The 27,079-nt window shown below is 35.8% G+C and overlaps 2 protein-coding genes across 3 annotated transcripts in view; one reads left to right on the forward strand and one right to left on the reverse strand.

The window, feature by feature from the left end:
* The window catches only part of LOC137393178 (uncharacterized), a 36,894-nt gene extending 15,133 nt beyond the window's left edge, over positions 1 to 21,761 (reverse strand). The window contains exons 1-11 of the mRNA XM_068079617.1: positions 21,621 to 21,761; positions 19,859 to 20,082; positions 17,881 to 17,944; positions 16,880 to 17,012; positions 14,106 to 14,274; positions 10,588 to 10,745; positions 6,571 to 7,759; positions 5,832 to 6,244; positions 4,759 to 4,969; positions 3,726 to 3,814; positions 2,006 to 2,152 (exon numbers count right to left, since the gene is read on the reverse strand). Of these exons, the coding sequence (XP_067935718.1) occupies positions 2,006 to 2,152; positions 3,726 to 3,814; positions 4,759 to 4,969; positions 5,832 to 6,244; positions 6,571 to 7,759; positions 10,588 to 10,745; positions 14,106 to 14,274; positions 16,880 to 17,012; positions 17,881 to 17,944; positions 19,859 to 20,082; positions 21,621 to 21,704 (2,881 nt within the window). The 5' untranslated portion in view covers positions 21,705 to 21,761. The remainder of the gene's footprint in view (positions 1 to 2,005; positions 2,153 to 3,725; positions 3,815 to 4,758; positions 4,970 to 5,831; positions 6,245 to 6,570; positions 7,760 to 10,587; positions 10,746 to 14,105; positions 14,275 to 16,879; positions 17,013 to 17,880; positions 17,945 to 19,858; positions 20,083 to 21,620) is intronic.
* Positions 1 to 27,079, forward strand: part of LOC137395170 (uncharacterized methyltransferase YdaC-like) — a 265,899-nt gene that overhangs the window by 234,378 nt on the left and 4,442 nt on the right. Inside the window, exon 1 of one of the 2 annotated variants that reach the window (XM_068081999.1) lies at positions 26,809 to 26,942. The exons of the other annotated variant lie outside the window; for it this stretch is intronic. The gene's annotated coding sequence lies outside the window, so the exon portion shown is untranslated. Of the gene's footprint in view, positions 1 to 26,808; positions 26,943 to 27,079 lie in introns of those variants that run through there. 2 annotated transcript variants of the gene reach the window in all.

Genomic DNA, 27,079 nt, shown 5'->3' on the forward strand with positions numbered 1-27,079 from the left:
CAAAAACAACTGCGGTCTCGACTAGGAATCAAATGATGCATCAAAAAAACTATATTACTATTGAGAACTCAGGCTAGCATTTAACAATGCTAGCCCGAGTTCCTAAATGCTTCCAATCTATTTCCAAAGTGAAGATCTTTTGCTAGCTATGACAACCGACAACCTTTGGTGGAACCAGCGCTAGACTACCTTGAACCACTCTGCCTACACAACGCTAGAATATTTTACTTTTTACAAGTCTACAAACTTACTAGAAGAGAGAAAGATATATTATTACAAACGATCGAAGGAGATACGAATCAAGATAGTCCTTTGTCTGCCTCGACCATGCGTGAGCCTTAACCAGTAGGACAACTAAAAAATTTGCTTATCAGTTTTTGTGCAATTATTTTATATGTAAAATTCTAACGCTGTCAACTCATTGGCCAAAAGCTCTACACAAGCAAACAATCTACGGCCCACAGGCGATAGATTGGCCTATTGCCTATTGTTATCAAACAGTAACAAACAATTATTCTTATATATCATTGAATAATTGGTTGAGGCCGTAGTTGTTCTGCGTGCTGTAGCTAGATATGCAGGTATGTTTTAGTCCATATGCAGGTACGTTTTAGTGCATATGCAGGTAGGTTTTAGTCCATATGCAGGTATGTATTAGTCCATATGCAGGTATGTTTTAGTCCATACGCAGGTATGTTTTAGTCCATACGCAGGTGTTTTAGTCTATATGCACCTGTTTAGTCCATACGCAGGTATGTTTTAGTCTATATGCAGGTATGTTTTAGTCCATATGCAGGTATGTTTTAGTCCATACGCAGGTATGTTTAGTCAGTTACAAGAAAACTGATGCTTCGGATGACCTAAAACTTGGTTGATCCTCCAGAAAAAATACTCTGCTTAACAACACGGTGTTAACAGAGTCTTTTACTTGAACATGGTCCAACAAGACCTTACGAGGAATAAGAAGTATTTTAACACTGTCTATGAAATATGTTTTTGTAAAGCAAATGAACACTTTGCAATAGAAAGAACAGAGCTTAAAAAAGACTTTTTACAGTGCATTCAGACGTCTACTTGTAGTTGTCTTCACATACAAATTTTCTAACTAACGGCAGACAATTCCAGACAGTGTCTGACTCTACAGCTAAAGTAGTTTCTACCATACTGCTTCAAGTTTCTTAAATTATTGTTATTATTATATATGTTATTAAAGCATTGTAGCTTTCTAAGGATGAAGCGGATTAGAAAATTAAAAAGAGATTCGAAAATATAAATATTATGAAATACATAAAAGGTAAGTTAGTTTAAACTTAACCTAGTGAAAGTTAAGAGTAAGTTGCTAGACATCTCACCCTCTCTATCTTTACACTTATACATTGCTAAACCTCCCTTACATTCAAGTACCGCTAATGTACAACAGCAATTAATTTTTATTGATAACTGCTTTGCTAATTAATTTTCTTTATATATAATTTAGTTCTAACACAATTTTATACAATGCAAATGTTTTTTATATGATAAGAAATATTTATTGAAGAGTTATCTGAGAATTTTGAGCTATAGAGCAAACCAAACCATACAAACCACAATATATTCTTAGGAGTATGTTTGATTCAACATACAACGGGTTTAACGAGTGAAAAATATTTCAACCCAAATTAACTTTATATATGGAGACGCCACAGTGTACGAGTAAGAAAACTAACCATTATACATGTAGTAGGCCTATATTATACAGGCTGGTATATTTTTGTAAGAATATTAGTTACAACATCCGACAAAGCGGATCTTGGAAGTTGGAACACATTAACTTTGAATGTAGGGGTTTGACTCCATCAAATACCTTAACCCTCAAGTTTACAGACAACGGAGAGCTAATATTCCAAATTAAAACTCTACCAACAAAGAATTGGAGTTGTCATCCTTTTTTCAGCATTTATTTGCCTTACTGTCTATAAATCATCTTTTGATTCATGTCTCCTATGTACAGACGACTTCCACTCACCTACAGGAGCCTCCGCTTCATCTGACGAGCTGTCACTATGAATGACTCGCTTCCCTTGGGCGACACGCTGCCTGATCACATGATCATATTCAGCTACAGTTAACGAAGACGCTGTCGGCGACTTCGTTGGGGCAACGGGCGCCAGGGCTACAAATATATGTGTCTTGCAACCACAATACGACTTTCTAACACGTGAGTAAACATATGTACAGTCATACTTCGACTTACGAGCTTAATGCGTTCCAAGACTGAGCTCGTATGTCAATTTACTCGCATGTTGGTGCAATTTATTTATATATAAAACAATTAAATATATATAGATTGGTTTCCATACTCTAAAAAAATGCCAATAAAACACTCAAAACAAGATATTGTAACAGAAAGAACATGTTGGTTATTGTCCTAACTTACCATAAGCTTTTAAAAAGCAACAAATAAAAAATAATGCAAGGAAATGTGATTAATTAAAATGTAAAATTAAATACATACAATAGCAGCTAATGCTAGCATTTGCCAGAGAGGGAGATATCCTAGGGAGTTATAGAGAGTTATTCTTCATTACAACCGTTGACTTTGATAAATTTTATCAAAGTCTTAAAAGACAAACTTAGAAGCAAACCTAAAAGCAAACTTTCATTTTTAACTTAACGTAATTAAAATTTCTTCGGCGTTCATACGGTAGTTTGAAGTTTCTCGCTGGTTAGCTAATTTTTCCTTTGTTTCGCTTTCACGACTAGCCGGCCGTTTTAAGATAAACCTATTTAAGGACGTTTGCCTTTGTCGCCCTTTCAACATGTTGCGATTAGGACGGACACCGGTGTCGTCACAAACGGTTAATGTACGACCACTAGCCAACTTGTCCGAATGTTTATAGTTTTGATAAATAGCACCGGCCTTTTCACATAGCATCGTTCAGTTACGCTGTCACCGGCCAATTGTTGATCTTTTATCCAATGCCTGAGCAGTCTCTCCATCAGCGGTCGTGAAGATCGCTGCGCCGTTTAGAAACTATGGTTAGTCCTTTTGCAAACTAAATAAATGCCCAAAATATAATCTTTCTGTTTGATAAATGTGAATGTATTTCTGTCATATTGCTGAGCTAGCGCAATCACGCATACACACTTCGCACATTTTCCAATAATTTTCCGTTTAATAATTGTTATCATTTGCTTTTTCTTTGCATTTCACCTTTCATTTTACTGGCACACTTTCGGTCTAGGCACAGTACTTTTAATTCACATAATTCTGCACAGAAAATCGCGCACAAAGAACACGGTACTAAAGTATAACCTGAGCAGTTGAAAAATACAGAGTGATGCTGTTTTCATAAAACACCTCCGGCATACTTGGCAACTGACTCGCGTGCTCGTATCTCAAACATGGCTCGTATGTTAGTGCTAAAACTTGCTTAAAAGCTGGCTCGTATCTCAAGTTTCTCGTACGTTGGAGCACTCGTAAGTTGAAGCATTACTGTACTCCGCTGTGGACATGGGCAGACATGAAATACATGTATATGGCTGAACATATGTACTCCACTGTGGACATATTCAAAGGACATGAGGCACATGACCAATAGCTGTCTACTTACACATTGACGCGTTGCTTTCAATCCCTAGAGCAAAAATTTAGACTATTGCGGAACTATAGTAGATTTGGAGTTGTTACACACATTTAGTGAGCAACTTCCTGGCTAACTATTAGCTAAGGGAAGACAACTTACTGTTGAGATTAAAGTTAAACCTGTCGACATTTTTCCAACTCGGAGAATTGACGCTAAATGACTTTCTTAGTCCAGGCTTTCCTCCACTCCTGTGAGACAAAGAGAAGAAATTGAAATTCAGATCTGAAGCTATAACAAGACATTCTTATATTCAAGGCATACATTCAACCAAACTCTATATGTGTTGAACACTAGCAGATCAACACACAGCAGGTGTAACACTCATGAGTTTATAACTCAAAATAACTTTAATATATTATTATTGCAATATCACTGAATTTCAATACTCATGCTGCTGTCTTGATAGCTGATACTATTACAGAATACTATATTTTTCTCGCTGCGTCGTTGTTTGCACGAATGAAAGAATTATTAAAAGCTCACTTCAGATTATTACACGTGAGATGAGCTCTAATGAGAGCTTGTAGAACATATACATAGCACTCATGCAAAATTGTAATAACATCGGTTGAGTAGACAACTCCCTTCTTCAACTACAACGTCTTTACAATGAACTGATTAAGAGATAAGCCAACAGGAGATAGATTGGAGAGGACCAGCTCTCTAGTATGGCATGCTTGTGTCATAATTGACAACACTTGGCTCTATCAGTTTTCTATCAATCCAGTATGATGTCTGCTTAGCTTACTGAAAGCGGAGGCTGTGCATGTTTTAAGAGCCAGTGTTGTACAGACAATGTCTCCGTGATCTTGGCTGGACATGTCTTAAGACCAGTGGCAAGGAAACCTCGACGATTAGAGACATGACCAGTTACAGTGAGGAATTTAAAGTTAAACGTCATTCCTGTCACCACTGGTGACCTTTTTTGGGGATTGAACCCTCGACCTGTTGTTTGCAGGTCTGGCATTTTACCCCTAGACCACGGCCGCTATCGTGGACCATCACGTACTATCACACCCTCTAATGTGAGTGTTCTGCAATTTTAAATGCACTTAGCTGGAGTCCCTATCCCATATGCATACCCCCACACAGATAATACAAATACATCCAAAAACCTTTTGACTGAACACACCTGCCGCCAGTAGATGTAGGTGACACAGCAACGACATCTTCAAGGTAACTGCTCCGATGTCGGGTTGACTGTTTCATCTTGGGAAAAGTGTCCTCAAGCCGTATGACTACGTCTTCATCTGATTGATTATTGCTGTTGAGTGTTGAAGAGGGTAAAAAATGAGGTGGACGAGCAGGAGCGGATTTTCTTCGAGTTGGAGTGGGAGGTGTGCCTGCAACACGAATGTGAAGACTTGAAATCAACTCAGAATATTTGTGAAACTTCAACAAATGTTTTGACTATATTTGAGATCGACTTTTAAATCTTAAAATGGTGTTAGAACAAAAAACTAACCAAATACAGTATTTGTATGCGATTTTCCAATACTAAATAGATGATGGAATTTCCCAGTTTGTGTTTTAGAGTAAAAAGCTCATCGATTGGACACTGCCCAGCCAGTAATACGGTGGTTCGGCGGAGCCATCAAAATCACCAAGCGCTGAAATGCTATTAACAGTTTAGCGGTCATTCAGCTACATATATGACAGGTGCAGAAAACTCCCAGAAACTTAACAACTTCTGAAGTTATATTGACTTTTTACGCTCTCCTTGATTTCTTAAATCTCAACACATTTAGATCAAGTAGTGGTAGTATCGCGTATGCAGTAACAGATGTAATACCTGAAAGTGGTAGATTAGTTCATGTGGGTGTCATAAAAAAGGGAGTTTTGTATTTGTAAAAAGTAAAACTTAGTGTTGTGAAGAGGGTGAATTCAGTAGGGTTATTGTAAGTGCAGAATTGATATAATACATAAAAAAATTACTTTAGAAAGTTTTAGGTGAGTTGTAATACAGCCAAAAACATAAAAGAAAGCAGGTTCAGGTGGATTATCTCCTAAAACTTGAGTAAAAGTTAACCAATGCATGCTAAAAGCAAATCAGTAAGGTAACGATAACAAAATCGACTAATATGATAAACAGTGTTCCTGCCTGCCACACAAGAAGCATCTCTGCTAGCCATACAAATAGTACTCCTGCCGGCCACTTATAACACCCCAGTAGCATCGGCAGCGAGCAAATGAACAAGAACTTACCTGGCGGAGTATGCGGTGAGTACACTGCTTGATCTCTACACGCTGACTGGTTATTATGAACTAGTAAAGCTCTGTCCATCTTAGGAGACCTTTCAAATGCTGGGTGTGAGTCATAGCTGAGAATGGCAGGTGCTTCAGCTTCTGGTCTATTAATAGAATATGATTGCGCTTGATTGGTCGACGTTTTTTCAGAAGAAGAATCTTTAGAGTGCTGCTCTTCTTCCTCGCTGTTCCCTTCGATAATACAAGATATGCCGGCATCGCGCTGAGAATGATTTAATATACGTGGAGGTGTATACGGAGGCGGCGCCTCCTCGACTGGTAAATGATTACGATTGTCTATTGAGAAGACAACTTCTTTAGCACTTGGAGTGTCTGTTTGTTGAGTTTGCATATCATAATTGAGAGTTCCGCTATGAAAAAAAATAGAACATCTATTGGAAGGGGAGTGATCATGTCGTGGGGCGATTGTTGATAGCAATGAATACTTGTAGATAATATGTAAAACACTCTAAATATATGTTCATATAGTGTAAATGTGGATAACGACGTTGTAGCTGTACAGTGATGCATAAACATCTGTATAGGGATGCTTAGACCTTTGCAGAGGGCATAACATACTTCTGTATAGGGATGCATAGTTATCTGGGTGAAGATGCATAGATATGATTGTCCATCTTTGAGTAACGAACGAAAGGCAGTGGTATAACTTTAGCCCAAATGAATGGTTTTCACGTACCTGACCGATTTCTCGGGACTTTCTTGCTGGGGACTAGCTAAAGAGCCACTGCTCTCCCCATTTGCGAGTGGAATGTTACCAGCCATTAGTTGAGCCGAATGAAGTGCGGGTGGGTCATTGTCTTCAGGTGTCGGAGGCAGAGGCAAGTTCATAGTGTCCACCGATGACTGCTGGGAACCCATGCGAAGGCGACCTAGTTTTGAAGACATTCGTCCTGCGCTATTCGTCTTGTCTTTCGATTTGGAAACGACAGGCGTGGCCAGTTTGCTGCTCACCCCGACGCCAAATTCACCTAAAAAGTTTTCATACTCGTCTTTCTTGAGTTCACTCACTGCTGAATGAGGCCTGTGAATTCTCATCGAAGGTTTGGGAGGGTCCGAGCGAGCCCCATGTTTTGCTGAAACGGTTGCAGCCCTCCTTGGTGCAGCTGTCGGAACAGCTTTAGGAGTTTTGCTGGTATCAGATAGAATTGTCCTAGAATTTTCATAAACGCTGTCACTGAGTACTGGCAGTTTTCCAGAGTTTACGCCTTTAGGTAACTTGGAGACCTCGGCTTGAAACTGGGATTGTTCAGGGGAAATAGATTTGGCCTCGCGGAGTAGCTTTGATTCTTTAGGTGGGAGCTGGGGCTGTTCTGATGTGTCTGAACTCGTCATGTTGGATGATTTGAACTCTTTTTCTGGAGGTTTGAGCTGTTCTGGCGAGGATGATCGTACAGGCGATGATAGCTCGGGCTGGCTAGGCACCGCCGTTCTAACCAAAGGGGTCTCCATGTACCTGTCGGCATCCTCATCAGAATCCCGACTGCCTACCAAAGATGAAAGATGTGGAAAGACGTTTTGCACTTCACCGAAAGAGTCGAACATATCGTCCATGCATGTATATGTGTCCTCAGCATCCTCTCCGACATCATCCAAATCGCGCGCGTTGGTAGTTAAGAGCTCACCGAGGACGACCCCCATGTCATCTTGGCTAGAGTCACTATCAGATTCACTGCTCGGAGTGGCAGGCGCTTGTCTGCTGAGCTTAGGAGCAAAATCATTCTCTGCCCGCCGCTGAACTGTCTTTGTACGCCGAGGAGCCACTACTGGTCTCTTAAGTTGATCGTCCTTCTTCTTATTGAGACGAGAATAGATGGGTGGAGCAGCAGTGGTGATAAGAGTCTGAGACTTGGGGACGTCTCCGTAGTCTATAGGAAGAAAGCAAAGGTGGGATTTAGCTGAAGCGAATAGCCGAAAGAAAAAGAGAAAAAGCGGAAGGATATTCAAAATATGAATATTACAGTATTTTTAGCTTGCATCATTGTTCAGTTTTTACGTACAATCTTCATTTAAAACATAAACTGCAAGATTAAACTTTTTTAAAGTTATCCATGCTATGATAATAGATAACAAGCAAAATGGCGTTATGTAATTTTCAGAAATTTTATCCCAAAGTTGCTCGGTCTCACCAGACCTCCAAGCCTCCGCTATCACAGCAATAACGTAACGAGTAGAACAAGTCACATAAAACAGTTTTAATGCTGAAATCACAGCGTGCATTAACATAGCGTGATGGTAAGAAGAGCGCTTAAAAAGGCAGGTAAGCAAGCGGCAGTGCGGCTATCAAACAAGCAATAGCGTTGCAAAGGGACACTAGAGATGGGGCCGCATGTATTAAGGACACATTCAACCAATCAGGGCTGATTAGTTAGTAACCCTGCTCTGCTACAATGCATTGCCTCTATACAAACCACAAACATGCTAAAAGAGAGTTGCCTGCCCATGGCAAGTGACACCATGCTATATACAAAAATGGTGTGCGACTCTTTAGCGTACTGACAATACTCAACCACGCACTCGCATGCCTGTGAGACCGAACAACACACACCCCTTGTGCGTATATATTTATATATATATACAAGTAAAACATATTTTACTAAAAAGAATTGGCACTGCATTTGGTTTTTGTTTGCGCACAAAAACATTGTGAATTCATTTTAGCATAATCCATTTTACTTATGCTATACTCTACAATTGGCTCTATACGTAGCGCAACAAGTCTGTCTATTCTGACTGCATAAAAACACAGAATTTTTGTTATAATAAAATGTGACCTCAAACTCATAACCTCATGACCTTCACATTGATAGACACCTTATCATCTGCCCCAATTGACTGCCTTTCGGCATGTCAGAATTATTGTAGAGATACTTGTTTTCTGTACTTTAATGTCAAGCATGATGATCTCTCACAGCACACTAGTCTGCCAGGGTACTAGTGTATATAATATACGTATTTACTTGTCCAAAGACCAATAATGTATGTCTAATGTTTGGTTGATAAATTTATTATAATATACATGTATTACATTTATTCATGGCTTAGTGTAGAGTTTAATGGTAAAACTTAATCGACTTTGGGCGCTTGGAATTCCACAGATGAGCCCTAAAATAATCTAAAAAATTGTCAACAGCATCATTCAGATGTGTCGTTAACGGAAATACAATGATATTTATTAATGAATATTTTAAGAGCCTGGAAAAGGGTAAGAGAGGAACTGTCATGGCAAGTTGCTTGAATTATATCAGCTGGCAGGAAATCCCAGAACAGATTGAATTTATCACTACTGTCATATCTACTAACATTTTATTTATACCCACTGCTTCAAAAACACAAATGAAATGTTATCAAATTTCACTGTTTTTATGCCAAGTGTGCGTTTACATTGTCAATTTCAATGTATGCAGTTTACCAGCAAACATTAATAAACTCTGCCACATATTTTATTACCACCGCGAACAGTTTCTTAAAATATTATTTTTTACGAGACAAAAGAATTGCATCTGTCTTGATTAGCTACCATTTTGCAAGTATCGAATACTTTTGCATTGATTAGCTAATAATCGTAACCGTGTAAACTCTTGGGAAATCTAACGACTTCAAATAATATGTACACGATGAGTGTTGGGATAGCCCACTCAGTTCCACAATGTAAACGTTATACCTTGGAGTAGAGGCCAATGCATTTCCTTCCAAGATATGACTTAGATTATACATATGAAATCTAAAAACGGCCTTTGTTAACTCTTTAGCTGAGGAAACAACCAAAATGTCATTTATTGGTTCCGTGGGGAAACGACCTTTCTGTCGCTTTCGGTAGATGTTTATAAAGCATTTGCCTAGTAACAATAAACAAAGGATATAAATGCTAGTAAACCTTAAATATAACTGAAAAGATGTTAGTCGATGAATTACAATATAAAACGATTATCTGAGAGGCGTTGCTTTGAGCTAAAAGCTAAAGAAATCGCGACTCCGTTGAAAAAATGGAAATTGAAAAAACTAGTCAACATACAGTTCAACGTTCAGAACGAAAAAATAACAATTTATCTGATCCCGCGATTGTTAGTGATCTTTTGTCTGATCAGTATGATAATAATTCAGATGATGGTAATGATATAAGCTCTGAAGACTTTGAATATACAGAGAAAAGTGATCGTTATGGTAACTCAGACGATCACGCTACTACTGGCGTTGGCTACGCTGTGGCATTCGACCCTGCCGAAAGGAATGCTTCCAAGCATTTCATACATAGACAACTGTACATAGTAGTAGCTTTTTTGTAGCAGTTCTCATGTAAATAAAGATGTACAAAGGATTTTATTAATAGTAATAAATTTCAGTTTGAGCTATGTATGCTCATAGAATACCGATTTTATTGAATTTTCAAAAATAAATTTACATGATTTTCGGTTTGTTTTTGCGGGGCTTATATCAAGCCAAAGGGTTAAATTAGTAGGTAGGCTGTGGTAAGTTATTTTAATCTTCATTTTGATGCTATACCGTTAAAATTATTGAAACACATTTATCATTCAAGGTGAGTTTTCAATAAAACTAGGCGATCGGATAGCTGTATCACCGTACTTATGTCAATATATGCAACTCGTTCATCCAATCATGAATGTCTCTCATTCACAGCCAGATCACACTTGCTTTTTCCAGAATCTCTCATTCTTAACAAATGCTATTAACATACCTTTTAGTATGCTGGCTAACATTTTGCTGTCGAGGGTTCTTGAATTGGCAGCATTGCTTATAGCCTGCCTGTTGCCATCCTCATAAGTTGTGTCGGGTGATTCTTCGTAGTTGCGTAGTACATCAAGGACATTATTCACAGGGTTTGAGGTTGAAGGGCTGCATAAAAAGACAGCAGGAATGTGACAGCGACCAAAAATGCAGCTGCTACAACTCTGATATGCTGATAAGCCTCGCTGTATCCAATAAACATGCAAATTTTTATAATGAAACAAACGCTACTAAAACACAATTTAGAGATTAAAAAATACCCTCAACGCATAGTAGGGGCAAGCATGTCATGTTTTCATTTAAAATATTTTAAGAATGTAAACACGGTTTAATTTTTACAAAACTCCACTGCTGGTTAGTGTACAAAGTGCCTACTTTATTATTCGGTTAAAGGTAGACACACAATTCGAAATAATTATAAAATAAAAATAATGGAATACCCATACCGAACATAAGAACAAGGTGTTTTCTCAAATCTTACATTATGTATTTTTAACATTAAAAGAGGGCTGATGATAAGATTTAGGCTTAGAAAAAGCCTGTGTATTGCAAAAAGATGAACAGACAACTTCGTTCTCATCTGGAGCAGTTTTTTCACTAGAAGTGGAGGTCAACGACAACAGTTTCATTGCTATGTAGCCACATACCAAATCGCTACATTGCTATGTAACCACATACCAAATCGCTACATTGATATGCAGCCACATACCAAATCGCTATATTGATATGTAGCCACATACCAAATCGCTACATTGCTATATAGTCACATACCAAATAGCTACATTGCTACGTAGCAACATACCAAATAGCTACATAGCCACATACCAAATAGCTATATTGATATGTAGCCACATACCAAATAGCTACATTGCTATGTAGCTACATACCAAATAGCTACATTGCTATGTAGCTACATTGCTATGTAGCTACATACAAAATAGCTACATTGCTATGTAGTTACATACCAAATAGGCTCAGAGAGGAACTTTGATTGAGATTGCTTTATTATAAATTTGTTCATTATAACTGATGTGTAAAATCTTGCTAGAGACAACCTAACATTAGGTAAGAAAATAAACTCTACAACAGATGCAAGAGTGGGTCTATTATTGTCAAACTTAGTTCCTATAAGTGCGTATTCTATGAAAATTCTATGAAATTGACCACACTCTGTTGTCTTTCAATAACGATACGTCTTTTTTCAAAAATTATGTAAAATTGATTTTTTAGCTTCACTAAAAAAAGGAAAAACCAAAAAAACATAAAGCAAAACTCATTTTTTGATATTTTAATGACAACACTTCCATTAACTATTGTCTAGGCAGCAGCAATGCATAGTTGGTAGCATTAACAAACAGACAAAGGGAGGCAAATCTAAGCTTAATTCGAGCCTGATTTTGAAAATCAATCAGTCAATGCTTTTAAAATTCTCGTGCCACACCTTTAAAACTGAACAGCTCCCATTGAAGACTATCTTCACAAAAATAGAACTTTATAAACCATTCAAAATAGATCAAATTTTCAGCAAACTCATTCCTATGTGAATGGCCTACTAGACAGGAAATGATGAGTTATTGTCACACGAAACACCTTAATACTTTTTCAGATCTCAGTATTTCTATCATTTCTGTTTTACTATTTTGTTATGAAGTCTCAATGAAGAACGGGCTGACAACTCCCTTTAATTCCATGAAGAAAATCAGATCACAACTAGAATCTAAACCGCTTGTTTATCGACGATATGGTGATATGCAAACCAAAGTAAACCAACCAGACAAATGTTCGATACATTAGGGGATTGATGAAAATACAGCCATGAATCAATATTGCACCAGCAAAGTTCAATAGAAATTGGATCGATAGATATTAGGTCAACACGATTAGACCAATAAAACTTGAGAGGCCGATCCTGACAAAAGATATTACCAATGAAAGAATGGTGAAAGCTCAACCTGGTTGTGTCTAGATATAACCATAGCAACACAATAACTTTGTCCGAGAATTTGCAGACGCACAAAACTGAGTCATCTATTGTTGCTAATAACCTTGGCATACCATTAGTGTGACCCCCACAGATATCACTCAAATGTTCACCAGCACACAGAATGAGATGCTATGGATTAGTGTGAAAGCTATTAACATCGTGAAGTGCCATAGACCAACTGACAGATAACACAACTTCACATTTACAAAGATAAATCTTTTGAAAGATTAAATTCTGATCATGGACAATGACTAGTAGAACTAGGCTGTATTACCATAGGAAATTTTGGACCAAATCATTGCCTAGGCATGATCTCTTGCGTTAATTTGAATAAAAATTTGTTGGCCAGAATACATGTACAAATGTGATTATTGAAGACTTTACTACTATAAGATGATTACAGTAATATGAGTTAACATAATGACTCTGACCAATCAAAAACCAAACTAAAATACAGTGCACCCATAGGATACGATTTTGATCCATTCCAGGGTGAGCATCGCATGGTGAAAAAAATTGTACGCAGAGGTATAGAAACCATAGTAATTATATAATGCAAACATCCCTGGTAAAAACTGTTAAAATTTTATATAAGCATTAACATATTAACAATTAGTAACAAAATAGTATGTTAACCTTGATAACTAAAGTTACCTACAGTAACATTATTGTATTTAGTGTACTTAGTGGTTATGAACTGCAATAAAATGTAACATTATAATGTACCGTGTGCACTACGTACCTGAGGGAGTTCTTACCTTCAAGACAAAAGTACATATAATAACAACTTTATATTCACCTCAAATAAGTTTAGCTTACTAAACACACACATTCAACGCTAAGCTTTAGTATGTATTTTTAACTATTTTACTGAATTTCAACTGTATCACTAAAGTTTTATCACTTATCAGTTCTCGTCTTTGTTTCACTATAACTTTTAGCAGACCTGTTTAAAACCTTTTTCATCCTAAGTCGGCATGAAAACCCGAACAATGCTGTTTTTGTAATGAAGAGGAGTTTTGTTAGCAGGTTAAGGAAAGTTATCTGACCAATGACCTATCGTTTCAAACTCAGGGATTGCAACTCCAACTTTGCTAGCGGTTTAAAGGGAAAATATTACCACTTTACACATGAGAATTGCTACACTGAGAAAAATCAGTCATCGTGTCTCTTTCAGACGTTGCGAAAATATTTTCAGTGAACAACATTTTGGTGTCTTTATTATTTTGACGTAAGTAACAACTACATCGACTGCCAAATTTGAACTCGGGTGAAAATTTTGACGAATTTTTATGGTGAAATCAGACTTGTATAATGATGTGAAAAAATCATCCTGTGCCACTTTGTAAGGTGAAAAAATAGTATATCAGGATAATCGTATCCTGAGGGAGAACTGTATTTCTTTTATTGGAGTTGCCTAACCTACAAGTTTGGGTAAGCAACTCCTAAACTTAAAACCAAAACAAGAGTTTAATTGATTCTACCTCTCGGGTTCTTTTAGTCTGGGACGGCTTGATTTGGGTACTGGAGGAGGTAATACTTCCTTCCTTGTTGCCCTCTTTGGTAGGAGTGGAGGTGCTGATGAAATGTCAACTTCAAGAACTGAGTTACGGACAAGAGGGGGTGGGGCAGTTGGAGTGGGAGATCCTAGGTCTACAGGCATCCGAGAATAACCTTTAGCTCAAACCAACTGTTTGCGCACAGGGTAATTCAGCTAGTTGATAATCATACAAAAAGGATACATGACACTGTATCGCAGTCCACTAACAGAAACCGATATAGAAATATACAAAAATTAATGCATTTTTAAAGCTTTCATCATCCCTTTTAAGCGATATAAAACTTTGTTATTGAAACTGTTGAACTCAGATATAGTAAGTAGCTATAAAATAGAAATCAGATGAAATATAAAGTAACATATGAAATTATTAATCAAGTTTTATAGACCTACTTATATACCTTATTATATACCTACTTATATACCTTATTATATACCTACTTATATCCCTTATTATCTACCTACTTATATACCTTATTATATACCTACTTATATACCTTATTATATACCTACTTATATACCTTATTATATACCTACTTATATACCTTATTATATACCTACTTATATACCTTATTATCTACCTACTTATATACCTTATTATATACCTACTTATATACCTTATTATCTACCTACTTATATACATTATTATATACCTACTTATATACATTATTATATACCTACTTATATACCTAGTAGGTAGATAAAAAGGTATATAAGTAGGTAGATAATAAGGTATATAAGTAGGTATATAATAAGGTATATAAGTAGGTAGATAATAAGGTATATAAGTAGATATATAATAAGGTATATAAGTAGGTAGATAATAAGGTATATAAGTAGGTATATAATAAGGTGTATAAGTAGGTAGATAATAAGGTATATAAGTAGGTATATAATAAGATATATAAGTAGGTATATAATAAGGTATATAAGTAGGAATATAATACAACTAAATAAAATTGGAAATACAACTGAATAAAATTGGAAATACAACTAAATAAAATTTGAAATACAACTAAATAAAGTTTGAAATACAACTAAATAAAATTTGAAATACAACTGAATAAAATTTGAAATACAACTAAATGAAAATTCGAAATACAACTTCATAACTATATTATAATGAAGATAGTAAATATAAATGATAAACCTGTAGATAACTGAAGCCCCAGTTAAATGCACTCAAATTTAGCAGATCTGAACATGACATTCTGGCAAACAAGGAATTTGTTGCTCCCATTGAGCTTCTTGGTGGAGCACTGGTAGTTATGTTTCATTCTCACAACTATCATGTTGTCAGATTATGTATTTCACATTTTCGAATATTAATTTTCGAGTAGAGATCTTTAAATCGTTATCCACAAACAGCATTTTTCCGGTGTCACAGAGTTTAATCATGTTTTGATAAGACACCTCGAGCTTCATTGCTACCCTGATAATATTGCTAACCCGTAAAAACTACAAGCAACTCAACCAACCTATATATATATATACAGTCAAACATGGATAACTCGTCCACGGATAGCTCGAACACATGGTTAATTCGAACATTTCCTTTGGTCCGTTCCCACGTAATGATAAATTGCTATAGATAACTCGAACTCAACACTGTTAATTCGAACTGTTTTTTTGCCCAACAGCTACCGAAACGGTTGTTTTCGCTTTAGAAAATCACTTTATTCAAAGCCATAGAGGTAAACTTCATCTTTTCGTAATTCATAAGCGTCGTTATTACCACCATCGGCAAAATATTTTTGTCAACGACTTTTCTAAAAGTTTGGTGAAATTTGATTTATACTGCGATTCGATGAATAGCACGGGCTAGCCGGGTCACGCGTGCAAGAATTTTCGCCACGCACATACAAAACAAAAATCGCATGTTGTTTTTGTTTTGTATGTGCGTGGCGAAAATCCTTGAGTGCGTGACTCGGCTAGCCCGTGATGAATAGTTTTCCGACGTTGATTCCGTGTTGAATCAACGTCGGAATGTTGAATGTTTAAAACGTCTTAAAAAATGTTGTAATTAAACGTATACGTTGTCTGAGCTACAAAAAACTATTCATCGTTTGACCTAAACACAGAATACGTGTGTACATTCAATAAGTATCTATTAAAAAAGTGTGAGTGATATAGAATGTACCGTAAAACCTCGTAAAACTTCTAATTGAACTGCCTCGGAGTGTTGCTCTTAACGAATCTCAGGTAAAGTAAGGTAATCTGCATAAACTTAAAGAAAAAACGGCAAAATTGATCGTGGGTAAGACCCCAAAAGAAAAAAATGTCTTTTCTTTTGAGCATTTCAACAACGATCAAGTTTTGCCAATGTCAATCTGAAAAACGTCCTGGCAATAACATCACCTCAAACAACAAACCAATCTCAAGTGATAGAAAAATCTCTATACTTTTTCATGAAAACGTTTTAAACTTTACATTAGAAGCATTTAATTTGAAACAAGCCATTTGTGCTTTTGATTTATATTATAGTTTGTATATGTACATGTATCTACTAATAAATAAGTAAATATATGGACTTGTGACAGTGCTCTGATAACTTGAATGCTCTGATAATTCGAACACTTTTGCTCGGTCCCTTGATGTTCGAGTTATCCAAGTTTGACTGTATATACATACATATATACATGTATATACATGTATATCTATATATATACATGTATATATATACATGTACATACTACATACTTGTATTTGGGTAATCTTCTTCGGATTCAGAGCCAGGAGGAGTCGGCGGTCGCTTCTTAGCCCGAGAAAGTCTCTCCTGCTCCTGCCTTGTCAAAGCATTGCCACTGGTTTCATACGTGTGGTCCTCGGAACTCTGGGTAAACAGACATCGAATAATCATTAGCTACTAACCACTAGTTTCACTTGGGAGTTAAACTTCGAAGATAAGAAAAAAGCTCCTCATAGAGAATTGTAAAATAATCACACTTCAATCTGGTTCCGAACAGTCCCACTAGAATGATTGTCAACTTGAATACTTGAGATTAACGAATAGACTGAGGTTATATATAACTCAAGGGTGGAGACATTCCTACAGATTCCATGGTCAAACAATGATATGGGTCTTGGAATAGCCTCTGCATAAATAAACTAGGATGAGTCATGACCATGCATAGCGAAAATAATTCATGACGCAACTTAACTGAATAATAGGCACGATAATACTATATATAGTTGATTTTGGCTACCTGACTGCTTTTCTGGCAGAAGACATGCCAGGCAAATCCTGAAGGATTTAACGTAACCTGCCTGCAACCACATATTGAAAAAATATGAGCTGAGAAAGAGTCGACAAAGAGTGTTATGTTTGAGTACACGGCTGAGATGATTAGAATAGCAGATGGGTAGAACAAGGTTGGCTAAGCATTCTGACCTGAAGACATGATTGGCTAGTCAAAACTGACTTGAGAACACGATTGGCTAATCAAATCTGACCTCAGGACACGATTGGCTAGTCAAAACTGACCAGAGGACATGATTGGCTAATTAACACTGACCTGAGAACATGATTAGTTAGTAAATACTGACATAAGAACATGATTGGCTAGTCAATACTGATATGAGAACATGATTGGCTAGTCAAAACTGACATGAGGACACGATTGGCTAATTAACACTGACCTGAGAAAATGATTAGTTAGTAAATACTGACATAAGCACATGATTGGCTAGTCAATACTGACCTGAAGACATGAGTTGTTAGTCAAGACTCGTCTGAGACACGAGATCCATGAGTCAGCATCAGACCTGTAAAGAAAAGGACAACAGCAACGTTATCCAAATATAGGGAACACAACTCCAAGGTGGAGAGTTCACCCTCGGTTTTGTAGAAAGCAACAAAAGTTAACAAATAAATTGTGACCGAGTTGTAAACAGTTTTTTATTTTTTATTTAACAAACAGACTCCATTGAAAGAGATTAAAGGACATGGCACAAAAATGGTTACAGATGATTCCAAATTAACCCATGAGAAAATTATTCTTGATTGAAACGAAGTTGTCTACTCCATCACCATGTTTGCAGACACATAAATTTTGCCATGACCACACCTCCTTTAACAGGGTCAATGAAACACCACATATGAAAACATGATAATTCACCAATCGCTTGTCGCATAGGGATAAATACATATGGAGTGTCAGATTGGAATATAAAATAAACTTTGAAGTGATTTTATACTTTGAGCTCTTTTAGTATATAACATTAGTGATAGAATTACTACGTTAACAAAACACCATACAAGCCTATGTTCCACTGATGTTCAATAAGGAATATCTTGACGATGTACGGAAATATCTCATTCATGATGTCTTACACTACCATATTCTAAGAATAATGAATGTAATGAATATAATGAATAAAGAATATTCTATGAATAAGATGAAAGCTCTTGTAGAATTTAGATCAATCCTATACTGAAAATATTTAAAATTTACAAATACAAACCGTCAACAAAAGAGAAATAATTATATTAATGCAAACAAAATATCATGTTTGCAAACTCTTTGATGTTTAAGAAGCATAACATGACTAGTAAACTAATATGATTGCACCATGACCAATAATTATTTGCGCGCTAAAATAGATCAAATTTTCTTAATGCTCAAGAGATCAGAATATAATTACGATGGCCGAAAGTGCATACACAACTACTTCAACACGATATAACAACTCCAAGAATCTTTACTATAATTTTCTTTTCCGTCTTTCTGTCCACAGCCACGCTTGAAAGTTATGAAAAGATTGCTTTCATTGGGATACGAACTCGCGAATTTTGATTTGGTGGACCAACACCTTTTCACCTGCACCAATCGACTGTCTCGTCACATTTTGGAATGATTGTGTAGGTAGTAATTGAGCCTGATGATCCCTCTCGGCACCTGACTGACAGGGTACAAGTAATTAGACATTTTAAAGGAGGAAGCGCCGATTAAGGCAAATTAAGTTACCAAGAATATGAAGCCACATGGCCAATAACACTTAGCTAGAGAACATACGAGCATTAATAAATCTGCAAGCTACACGTCTATGAACAAGTTTACGCTTATGAAACTATAAGGAGTAGACTTCACCCTTTTCGGTACACCCATATTTAATTAGATGTTATCACTCTGTGTACTTATTCAACAAGAACTCAACTGCTAAACAAACAAAAGCTTGCGCAAGGCCGCCTGCCAGCATCACTGAAAAAACAATTATAAAAACTCAAGAATACTTCCTTGTTAGTACTGCTCAACCTGATTGGTTAAAGGCGAGACCAATAGTAACCTTGACAAGCAAACTAACAAAGGAAGTCGCAGAAAAAAGAGTGAAAAGGAAAGCTGAGCTAGAGGAAGTGTTTGCAGCAGCTCACTGTTTTTCCTTGACATACCGTTAAAATAGTTATAATGGAGCATCACTGTTGTTATTATCTACAATATTTTTTCTTGCAAGTTTTTATCTATGACTTGCTGGCCTAGATTTTATGAGGCTGCCGTGAAGTGCGCTGACAATGAATGAAGGCAAGACAACCCCTAAACAGGGAGCACATAAAGCGCAGTGAAAATAGAGATGAATGAAAGAGAGATGATGCGAGATTGCGAGTATGAATAAAGACAAACAGATAGAATAGATAAGGAGAAGGATGGTACAGTTCCAGGGTTGCTGATAAAATCAACTTACTGAGAGAGTGCTGCAAGGCTAAGGATCTTGCTCTCGGTGACCACTATGAATGTATAGGGCACCTTGCACTGGATGGCAGCGCACACTTGCTTTGTTGCCTTTAACTCCACACGGCCAATTGCTCCTGCGGGCCCGCTACCCGTTCCCGATCTCTCATCAAAAAAGTCCAATACAGGCCCACACCTCTTTGACAGGGCAAACACACACCATTTTTTCTCCCATTTCTAAACAAAATTATTTACAGAATGACCATACAACTCAAATGGAAGGTCATAGACACCCATGATGCAACAGAAACCTTGAGTGTAAATCCCTATCACACTTTTCATGTATATGATATGAAATAGGCAATAAGCCTATAAGATGCTAATAAGATGCTAATGCAATGCAAACGCTATTGCGTAGTGCGAAGAAAAAGCAATCTTATGCGTGTTCTCATTAACAGAACTACAGCTGCAGCAGTTATGTGCTGCATGATTCATAATCTAAATGTTACTCCATGACTCATATAACATGTCATCCACTCTGTTCCAATACTCGTAGTTTGCTTTCGATGATGAGATTAATTCAACTCCAATGAAGGAAAATGCTGTTATGCTAGGTAATGAATTAAATACATTGAAAACACATTAAAAGTTACATAGCCTGAAAAACTTAAAACTAATAAACTTAAATCAGTATCTAGCCCGTCATAGAAACAGCCCGTCATAGAAACCAGCTTTTCTTTATAAAATAATTCCATTGTGCTCGCTATATACTGCATTTGATGGCCTATAAGACACATCTTTGCATGGAATGTGCCCCAGTTTTAGCAGAACACTGAGGAAAAAAATATTCATGGATCTTTTATATGTATTTTAGTAGGTTATTACAGAATGTTAAAATTTAGCTACTCACTCCGAACTATTATGGGAACTATTTGGGATAGAAGACACGATGCACACAGAAACATTACTATTGCCAAAGTTAAGAAAATAAAATAAGGAGAAATAATGGGAACTATTATCTCTCATTATTATCATCATAATAAGTGAGCATATAAACGTAGAGCACTAAGTCATCAAATTTTACTAGTCTTCAAAACAAAAAAATCGTCATCATCGTCATCACCAGAACGCAGTAATTCACCATCTTCATCATCAGCATGGTTTCCTTTTTTCACTTCCCGTAGTTTATTTTCTTGCAGCCACTGATAATGTACCATGTTTTTCAGTAAAGAGGTCCAAAATAACTTGACCAAGACTACACTGAAAGGCTTCAATTTTGATAAATGACCTTTCGGTAAATGTGTATTTTGACCAATATAATTTTGGCAAAATAACCATGAACCATTTTCCATATCCATATTCGCAGCAGCAAAATCCAGTAAATAAAAATGCTCAAATGCCGCTTAGGCTAGGCTAAGGCACCTGCGTGACATGGTCATGCAGAAATTCACACAAGATTCTCAAAATTTGAGCTCGTATTATGTAGATAAGACGCAGGGGAATTTTTGGCCAATTTTTTTGACTAAAAGTGCGTCTTATAGGCCGTGAAATACGATAGCTTATGTGTTATTTCGCAACTCAATATATTTGGTTTATAATTCTAACAATAGGAAAATAAACAAAACTACCTATTATCATTGCTAATCCTTTCAACAATCCAAAACTAAAAATATAATTATTTACATATAAAACACCTCCAAAAAGCTAAAATTATAAGAAAGACGAGGTAACATATGTGAGACACTACTGTACAAGGTAGGTATAGTCAGAGGTACCCTGAAGGCCGAGAGTTTGCCACTGGGAGCTCTCTTCACGTATCCCTGGCGCTGAATAAGAGGGCCTCTTGATTGCTCACTCATCCCTTCTAAGCACCCTGTTCACTTCTGCATTCTTCAACCAACACTGCAAAGGTAGGCATAGCTAGCTTGCAAATATATTGATATGTCAAGAGAAACATACTCTCTATTTCCTATTACTGGACCAGTATATGTTTAACGTTATGTATATTATATAAGTAAGATACTTCTCAGCCAAAAATATAGTAACAATAAGCTGAAAGAATAGCAATAACAAATAAAAAAGTACAAGGAGAACTGCTGGATGCTGTAGGAGAAGGAGCAAATCTGTGATCTGATCAGAGATGGCCAAATCTATAAAATTTAAGAAATTTTACAATTTCTAAAATAAAATAACTTAAAATTACACAATTTATATTAAAAAATTCCATTTTGTCAATGTGTGTGTCTGTCAGTCTGCTTTGATGCGCTTCCAAATTTTTGGGCCGATTCTTTTAACTTCACGCGCATATGCTCCGTGCCTTCCGGCAAGTCACTAAAATATTTGGTTTCAAAACTGCCTGATTCTTAAGTCCCAGCCTCTTAAAAACCTACATGCGAAACATCTGATTAAACATAAAAAAACTCCAGGCATCGTCAGGCTTACGGCTCGATATTTACAATTACGGTATTTTTTTAAATTCTCAAAACTGACCAAGTTATTTCATCCAAAACACGGTGTTAACTTTCTAATACAAAAATTAAACTTGAGATCAGACTGCCATACTAACCTGACCATGCTTAACATATCAACCTGTTGACTGAGACAGATAACAGAAAAAAACTACTGCTTTCACACTGAATGTAACACCTGTTTATATGGAATGATGGAGATTTGCAATGCAGACACGGTAATCAATCCTTCGTTTTTTGTGACGTCATTTTATCGTTGTTGGCTATCTTTATAGACAACTTTTATCATTAAAACACGAAGCTTTTGCAATGAATTTTGAAAACGATGGTTTTGTTTGCAATGTATTTTATTATGGTATCAAAACTACACCAATAAATACTATTAAATAAAAGAATAATGATCGTTTTCTACAAGTATGGCGGCTTTTTCGTGAATGAGCGCATCTGCAAACGACTTGATGACGTCAAAAAAACGATGGATTAGTATACATTCACTTTATTGATACGGTCCTGATATTTTAAATACTTTTAATGATTTGTATATGATACAAATAATCTGTAATAAATTATTTAAGCAATTAAAAATAATCGATAAATGATTTGATCTACATCAAACATGGTATGAGTCAACTGTGGTAGGAATCGACCGTGGTGAGAGCAATATCTAGCTTATGCTAAAAATATATCATAATAATTAAGCCTGGTGAATTTTGTAGACCAACTAGCGTATCATTTTTCTATTGCTCAAACGTACGGCCTGCAGCTAGTTATTCAATTGGCCTCAATACTGAGCATCCAGCAGTATTGTAAAAAAACAAAAGGGTAACAAAAGTCCTTCGAACCAAACAATAGACAGCTAAAACCTACAGTGTATGAAATTGAAAGGTGTACTTTACTTTGAGATCCATTAACTACCTGTATGAATAGAAATAATTCAACTTTGATAACCAGCGTAAAACGATTTATGATTGTCTAAATTATAAAAAACTACAAGCTATATAAAGACAAAAAAGCGGAAAAATGTACGTTAGGATTAGTAACTATGTCAGAAAAAATTTATAACTCAAGTACAGGTCCTGTTTTCGTAAAATTTAAACAAACTTGATAAACACGCCATAAACTTTTTATAAGTAAATTTAATTATTGTTGACTTTTGAGCTATTGCAATAGCAACATAATATAATGAAATAATGATAAACAGCATCATGAAATAAGATTAAATTCCTTGAATTAAAAAATTAGGTGTTATAACAATGAACTTATAAAAATGTTTGAAAAAAAAACCTAAATAGCTTTGTAGCAAAAGTCCCTTTTGACATGAATTTAAGGCAAAGTCCATGAAAATAAAATCAAGACGGAAGTAATGCATTGTGACAGGAGATGAAGTTATTTTAGTCAGCTGAGTAGATATTAGATAACTACTTACATAACTATAATAACAACATTTTGCATTTGGCATAAGCTTGTTGCACTGGGCAAGCATGACAAATGAAGATAAAATGTTTTATGAGAAATAAGATTAAGTGGAACGTATCCTGTTTAAAATGAAGTTGTATGATGTTACGAGTACTGTAACATGCGCAAACATAAGTGCTGTTAAAATTTCTTTAATAACAAAAAACAATAATAACCAAGTGCTACCAACTTTTATAAAATATAAATAAATTGAAAACTAAAATTAACAAAAAAATAATTCATTGTAGGGCGATGAACTCGCTCATAAACCATGAGACTGCTTTAGAGTACCTTGAGAGCGCTGACAACTATGTTGGGACGTTACTTTAGCGGCTCAAAACACTAGTAGGTGCAATGAATGTGATGGCGAAGATACATGATAACATGATCTTGGTATGAGTTCTTTTTCACCCTGATGTGCTATTAGTAAATTTGCTATATCAAGTCACAGACACAACAGTAAACCCTGAGAAGCAGTAAAGACTACTGTTCCTGTATTGATCAACGAGATTCTATCTCTGAGCCATGAGTGTTATCATGTAACTTATTGATGTTGAATAGTTAATTGCTTCATTGCAGAACCTAATTTGCAAACCTCAGGAGACATCGAGTGATTGAAATTTGCAAGGCGTTGTACATTCCAAGCATTTTGGTAAGTATTCCATATGGAGCATATGATGATACTAATAATAACAAATTTTGAAACAAAACCACAACGTAATACCTACCACTGAGCACAACTAGCAAAGGAAGAAAACTAAAGGTAGTGCTTTGTCTTTTTCAACGGATATTCACTGATTAACCGTGATTTGCTTATTTGAGACATAGTTTTATGGTAACAAGTAATAGGATGAAAAATATTGTAGCGATTTAAAGTGAAAGTAAAAATATGATGGCATACTTTGATGCAAGAGTTGTGACAACTCCTCAATAATAAATAACATGGGAAAGACAGTTTTGTGAACCGTGCTGCCTTTAGATATAGCTAATACAAAATGATCATTAGCGACTCTTTAATTATTAGGCTGTCATCTCAACCATATGAAAAAACAATGCAGATACCTGAAGTGTCAATTATATGTTAGCTAATGCTAACACCAACAGGAAAGGTTCATTTGTTTCAGGTGCAGATGAGTGTATTCAAAATTTCTTATTCATGTTGCCTCAAATATCCTAAGTTTCAAAGGCTTTCTGTTTCTATCTGATACATATAAAACCTGAGGCGACTGCTCACTTTTTTTCAGATTTGCTTGTACATGTCATAAATTGTCACCAAATCTACTGTCTAGAGTGTGGCTACAGTTTAAAAATAATAGAAAACAACAATTAGCCAACAAGTTTATCACCCTTTCTTGACATAATAATTGACACAAGCAGTTAAAAAGTAACAAAATAGCATGGTGGTTTAATTACCTAAAAATCTCAAACGGGATGACAGTGTTTAACCTAATCTTTACTACAGTTGTTTTATTTTATAAGAGAAAATATTTAGGAAAGAATAGGTTAAAATTCTGACTTCTTAAAAATTATTACTAGCAACTTTCAGTGTTGTTACCAACAACTATTATCATTTCTACGCCGTTCCATTTCAGTTACGCAAAGGTCTTCTTTTAAGCACTTGAAATATACCATACACTGCTGAAAATTATAGTTTTGTATAGAAATTCATTTTGTAACCACTAATTTTTACTGATGTTATGCCAAGAACCACATGCAAGTGGTTAATGTGTATTTAATTTTATTCTTTGTTGCTAGTGGGTCTACAGTATAAGGGTGGAGATTGAAATTGGAACAGCTGCCTCAACAGACATATTTCTTATGTGACTAGAAATATTATATGGACTTCCCAAACAAAAATAAAACTAACGATGAATATCCATATTTAACCCTACATGCATTTACAATTAAACAATTACGATAAGAAATATTTTTTTATTATAATGAAACTAGATATTAACTATTACCAAAATGCAATATTTAATAGTTGACATAACAGCACGAAGAACTTCAATATCTTGATATATTGTACTTAGAGGAAAGAGAACTAATGAGCAGGATGTCCCTCTTAGGCCTACTATTTCCATGTGCAAAAACACGTCGTTGTAGGAAACCTTCGTTCGAATTCCAAAAACCAGCTGCTGCAGTTTACTCTGCCAAAGTTATGCTAAAACTAGCCCATAATAATTACAAACATCTAAATTAACTGAGCATGCAATAATTAGCTAACGCATGTGATATATTCACTTGATAATGTATTTATCAAAGGAAAAAACGACATATTCTTTACAGAACTTATTTCCCAGAGCATTTCATTTACCAAGCAGTGTTTGTTTTCTATGTTAAAACATCACTCGAGATAAAAGCAGCCTGTCAACATCATAGTGGCGTATACCATATAGTGGACTTTACAGCAACACTGGCAAAAGACTTAAGTTCATAAAAAGGAAAAATAAATATTAGATTTTTATTTAGTGTATTGCCTACGATGATCTTAAAACGTATTTTTACAAATTTTAAGCACTTTCAAATGCTGTATTGCAAAATATCCTTTACTGAAGAAACATTATTTTGCAAATATATCTCAGAACACTCAGAAGGCAAAACAGAAACGAAAACTACTGGTGTCTCGAAAATATTTGTGAATGACTTTACACAGCAAAATACTATAACTCAAGTAATATACTTAAGAACGAGTATTCGTAAACGTGAAAATTAGTTAATGAAGCTTCCATATAATGTACACTACTACGCGTATCTTCTGATCCATCAACAGCTTCCGCTTTCCCGAAGAAGCCTTGTTCAGCGACTCCAATTGACGGTCTTGTAATTCACAATACACCTCATTTCATGACACAGCATAATAAATATTCAGTAGTAAACTAGTGGCTAAATTTAAACGCCCACGGGCTATAGTAATAGAACTAAAATGTTGCAGCATTGCGACCGGAACGGACGCCCAACTTTTTTATGAAAACTAAGATCTAGTTTAACCACTGATATACAGCTCCCAGGGGCTGTATATCAGTGGTTTAATTAGTACAGGTTTATCACTGTTTGTTATTTGGAATAAATTTAATTCACATCTGCAACTGTTGTTGTGAAAAGCGTAAAAGGACCAAAGCTAGCAAGTCATCAAATGCAGTCACTCACAACCAAAACTAAACGCTGAAACAAGTATAAAGTTGTAATAAAAACTCCGACAGTTACTCTTGTAAATGTAAAATAATGTTAAATATGAACACAGCGTGTAATTGTTAATAAACGATAAAATTAGGAAGAGCTTTGCAATGATAATGAATTACAAACCATCG

This window comes from Watersipora subatra, chromosome 4 (assembly GCF_963576615.1).
Source record: "Watersipora subatra chromosome 4, tzWatSuba1.1, whole genome shotgun sequence".
Taxonomy (NCBI): domain Eukaryota; kingdom Metazoa; phylum Bryozoa; class Gymnolaemata; order Cheilostomatida; family Watersiporidae; genus Watersipora; species Watersipora subatra.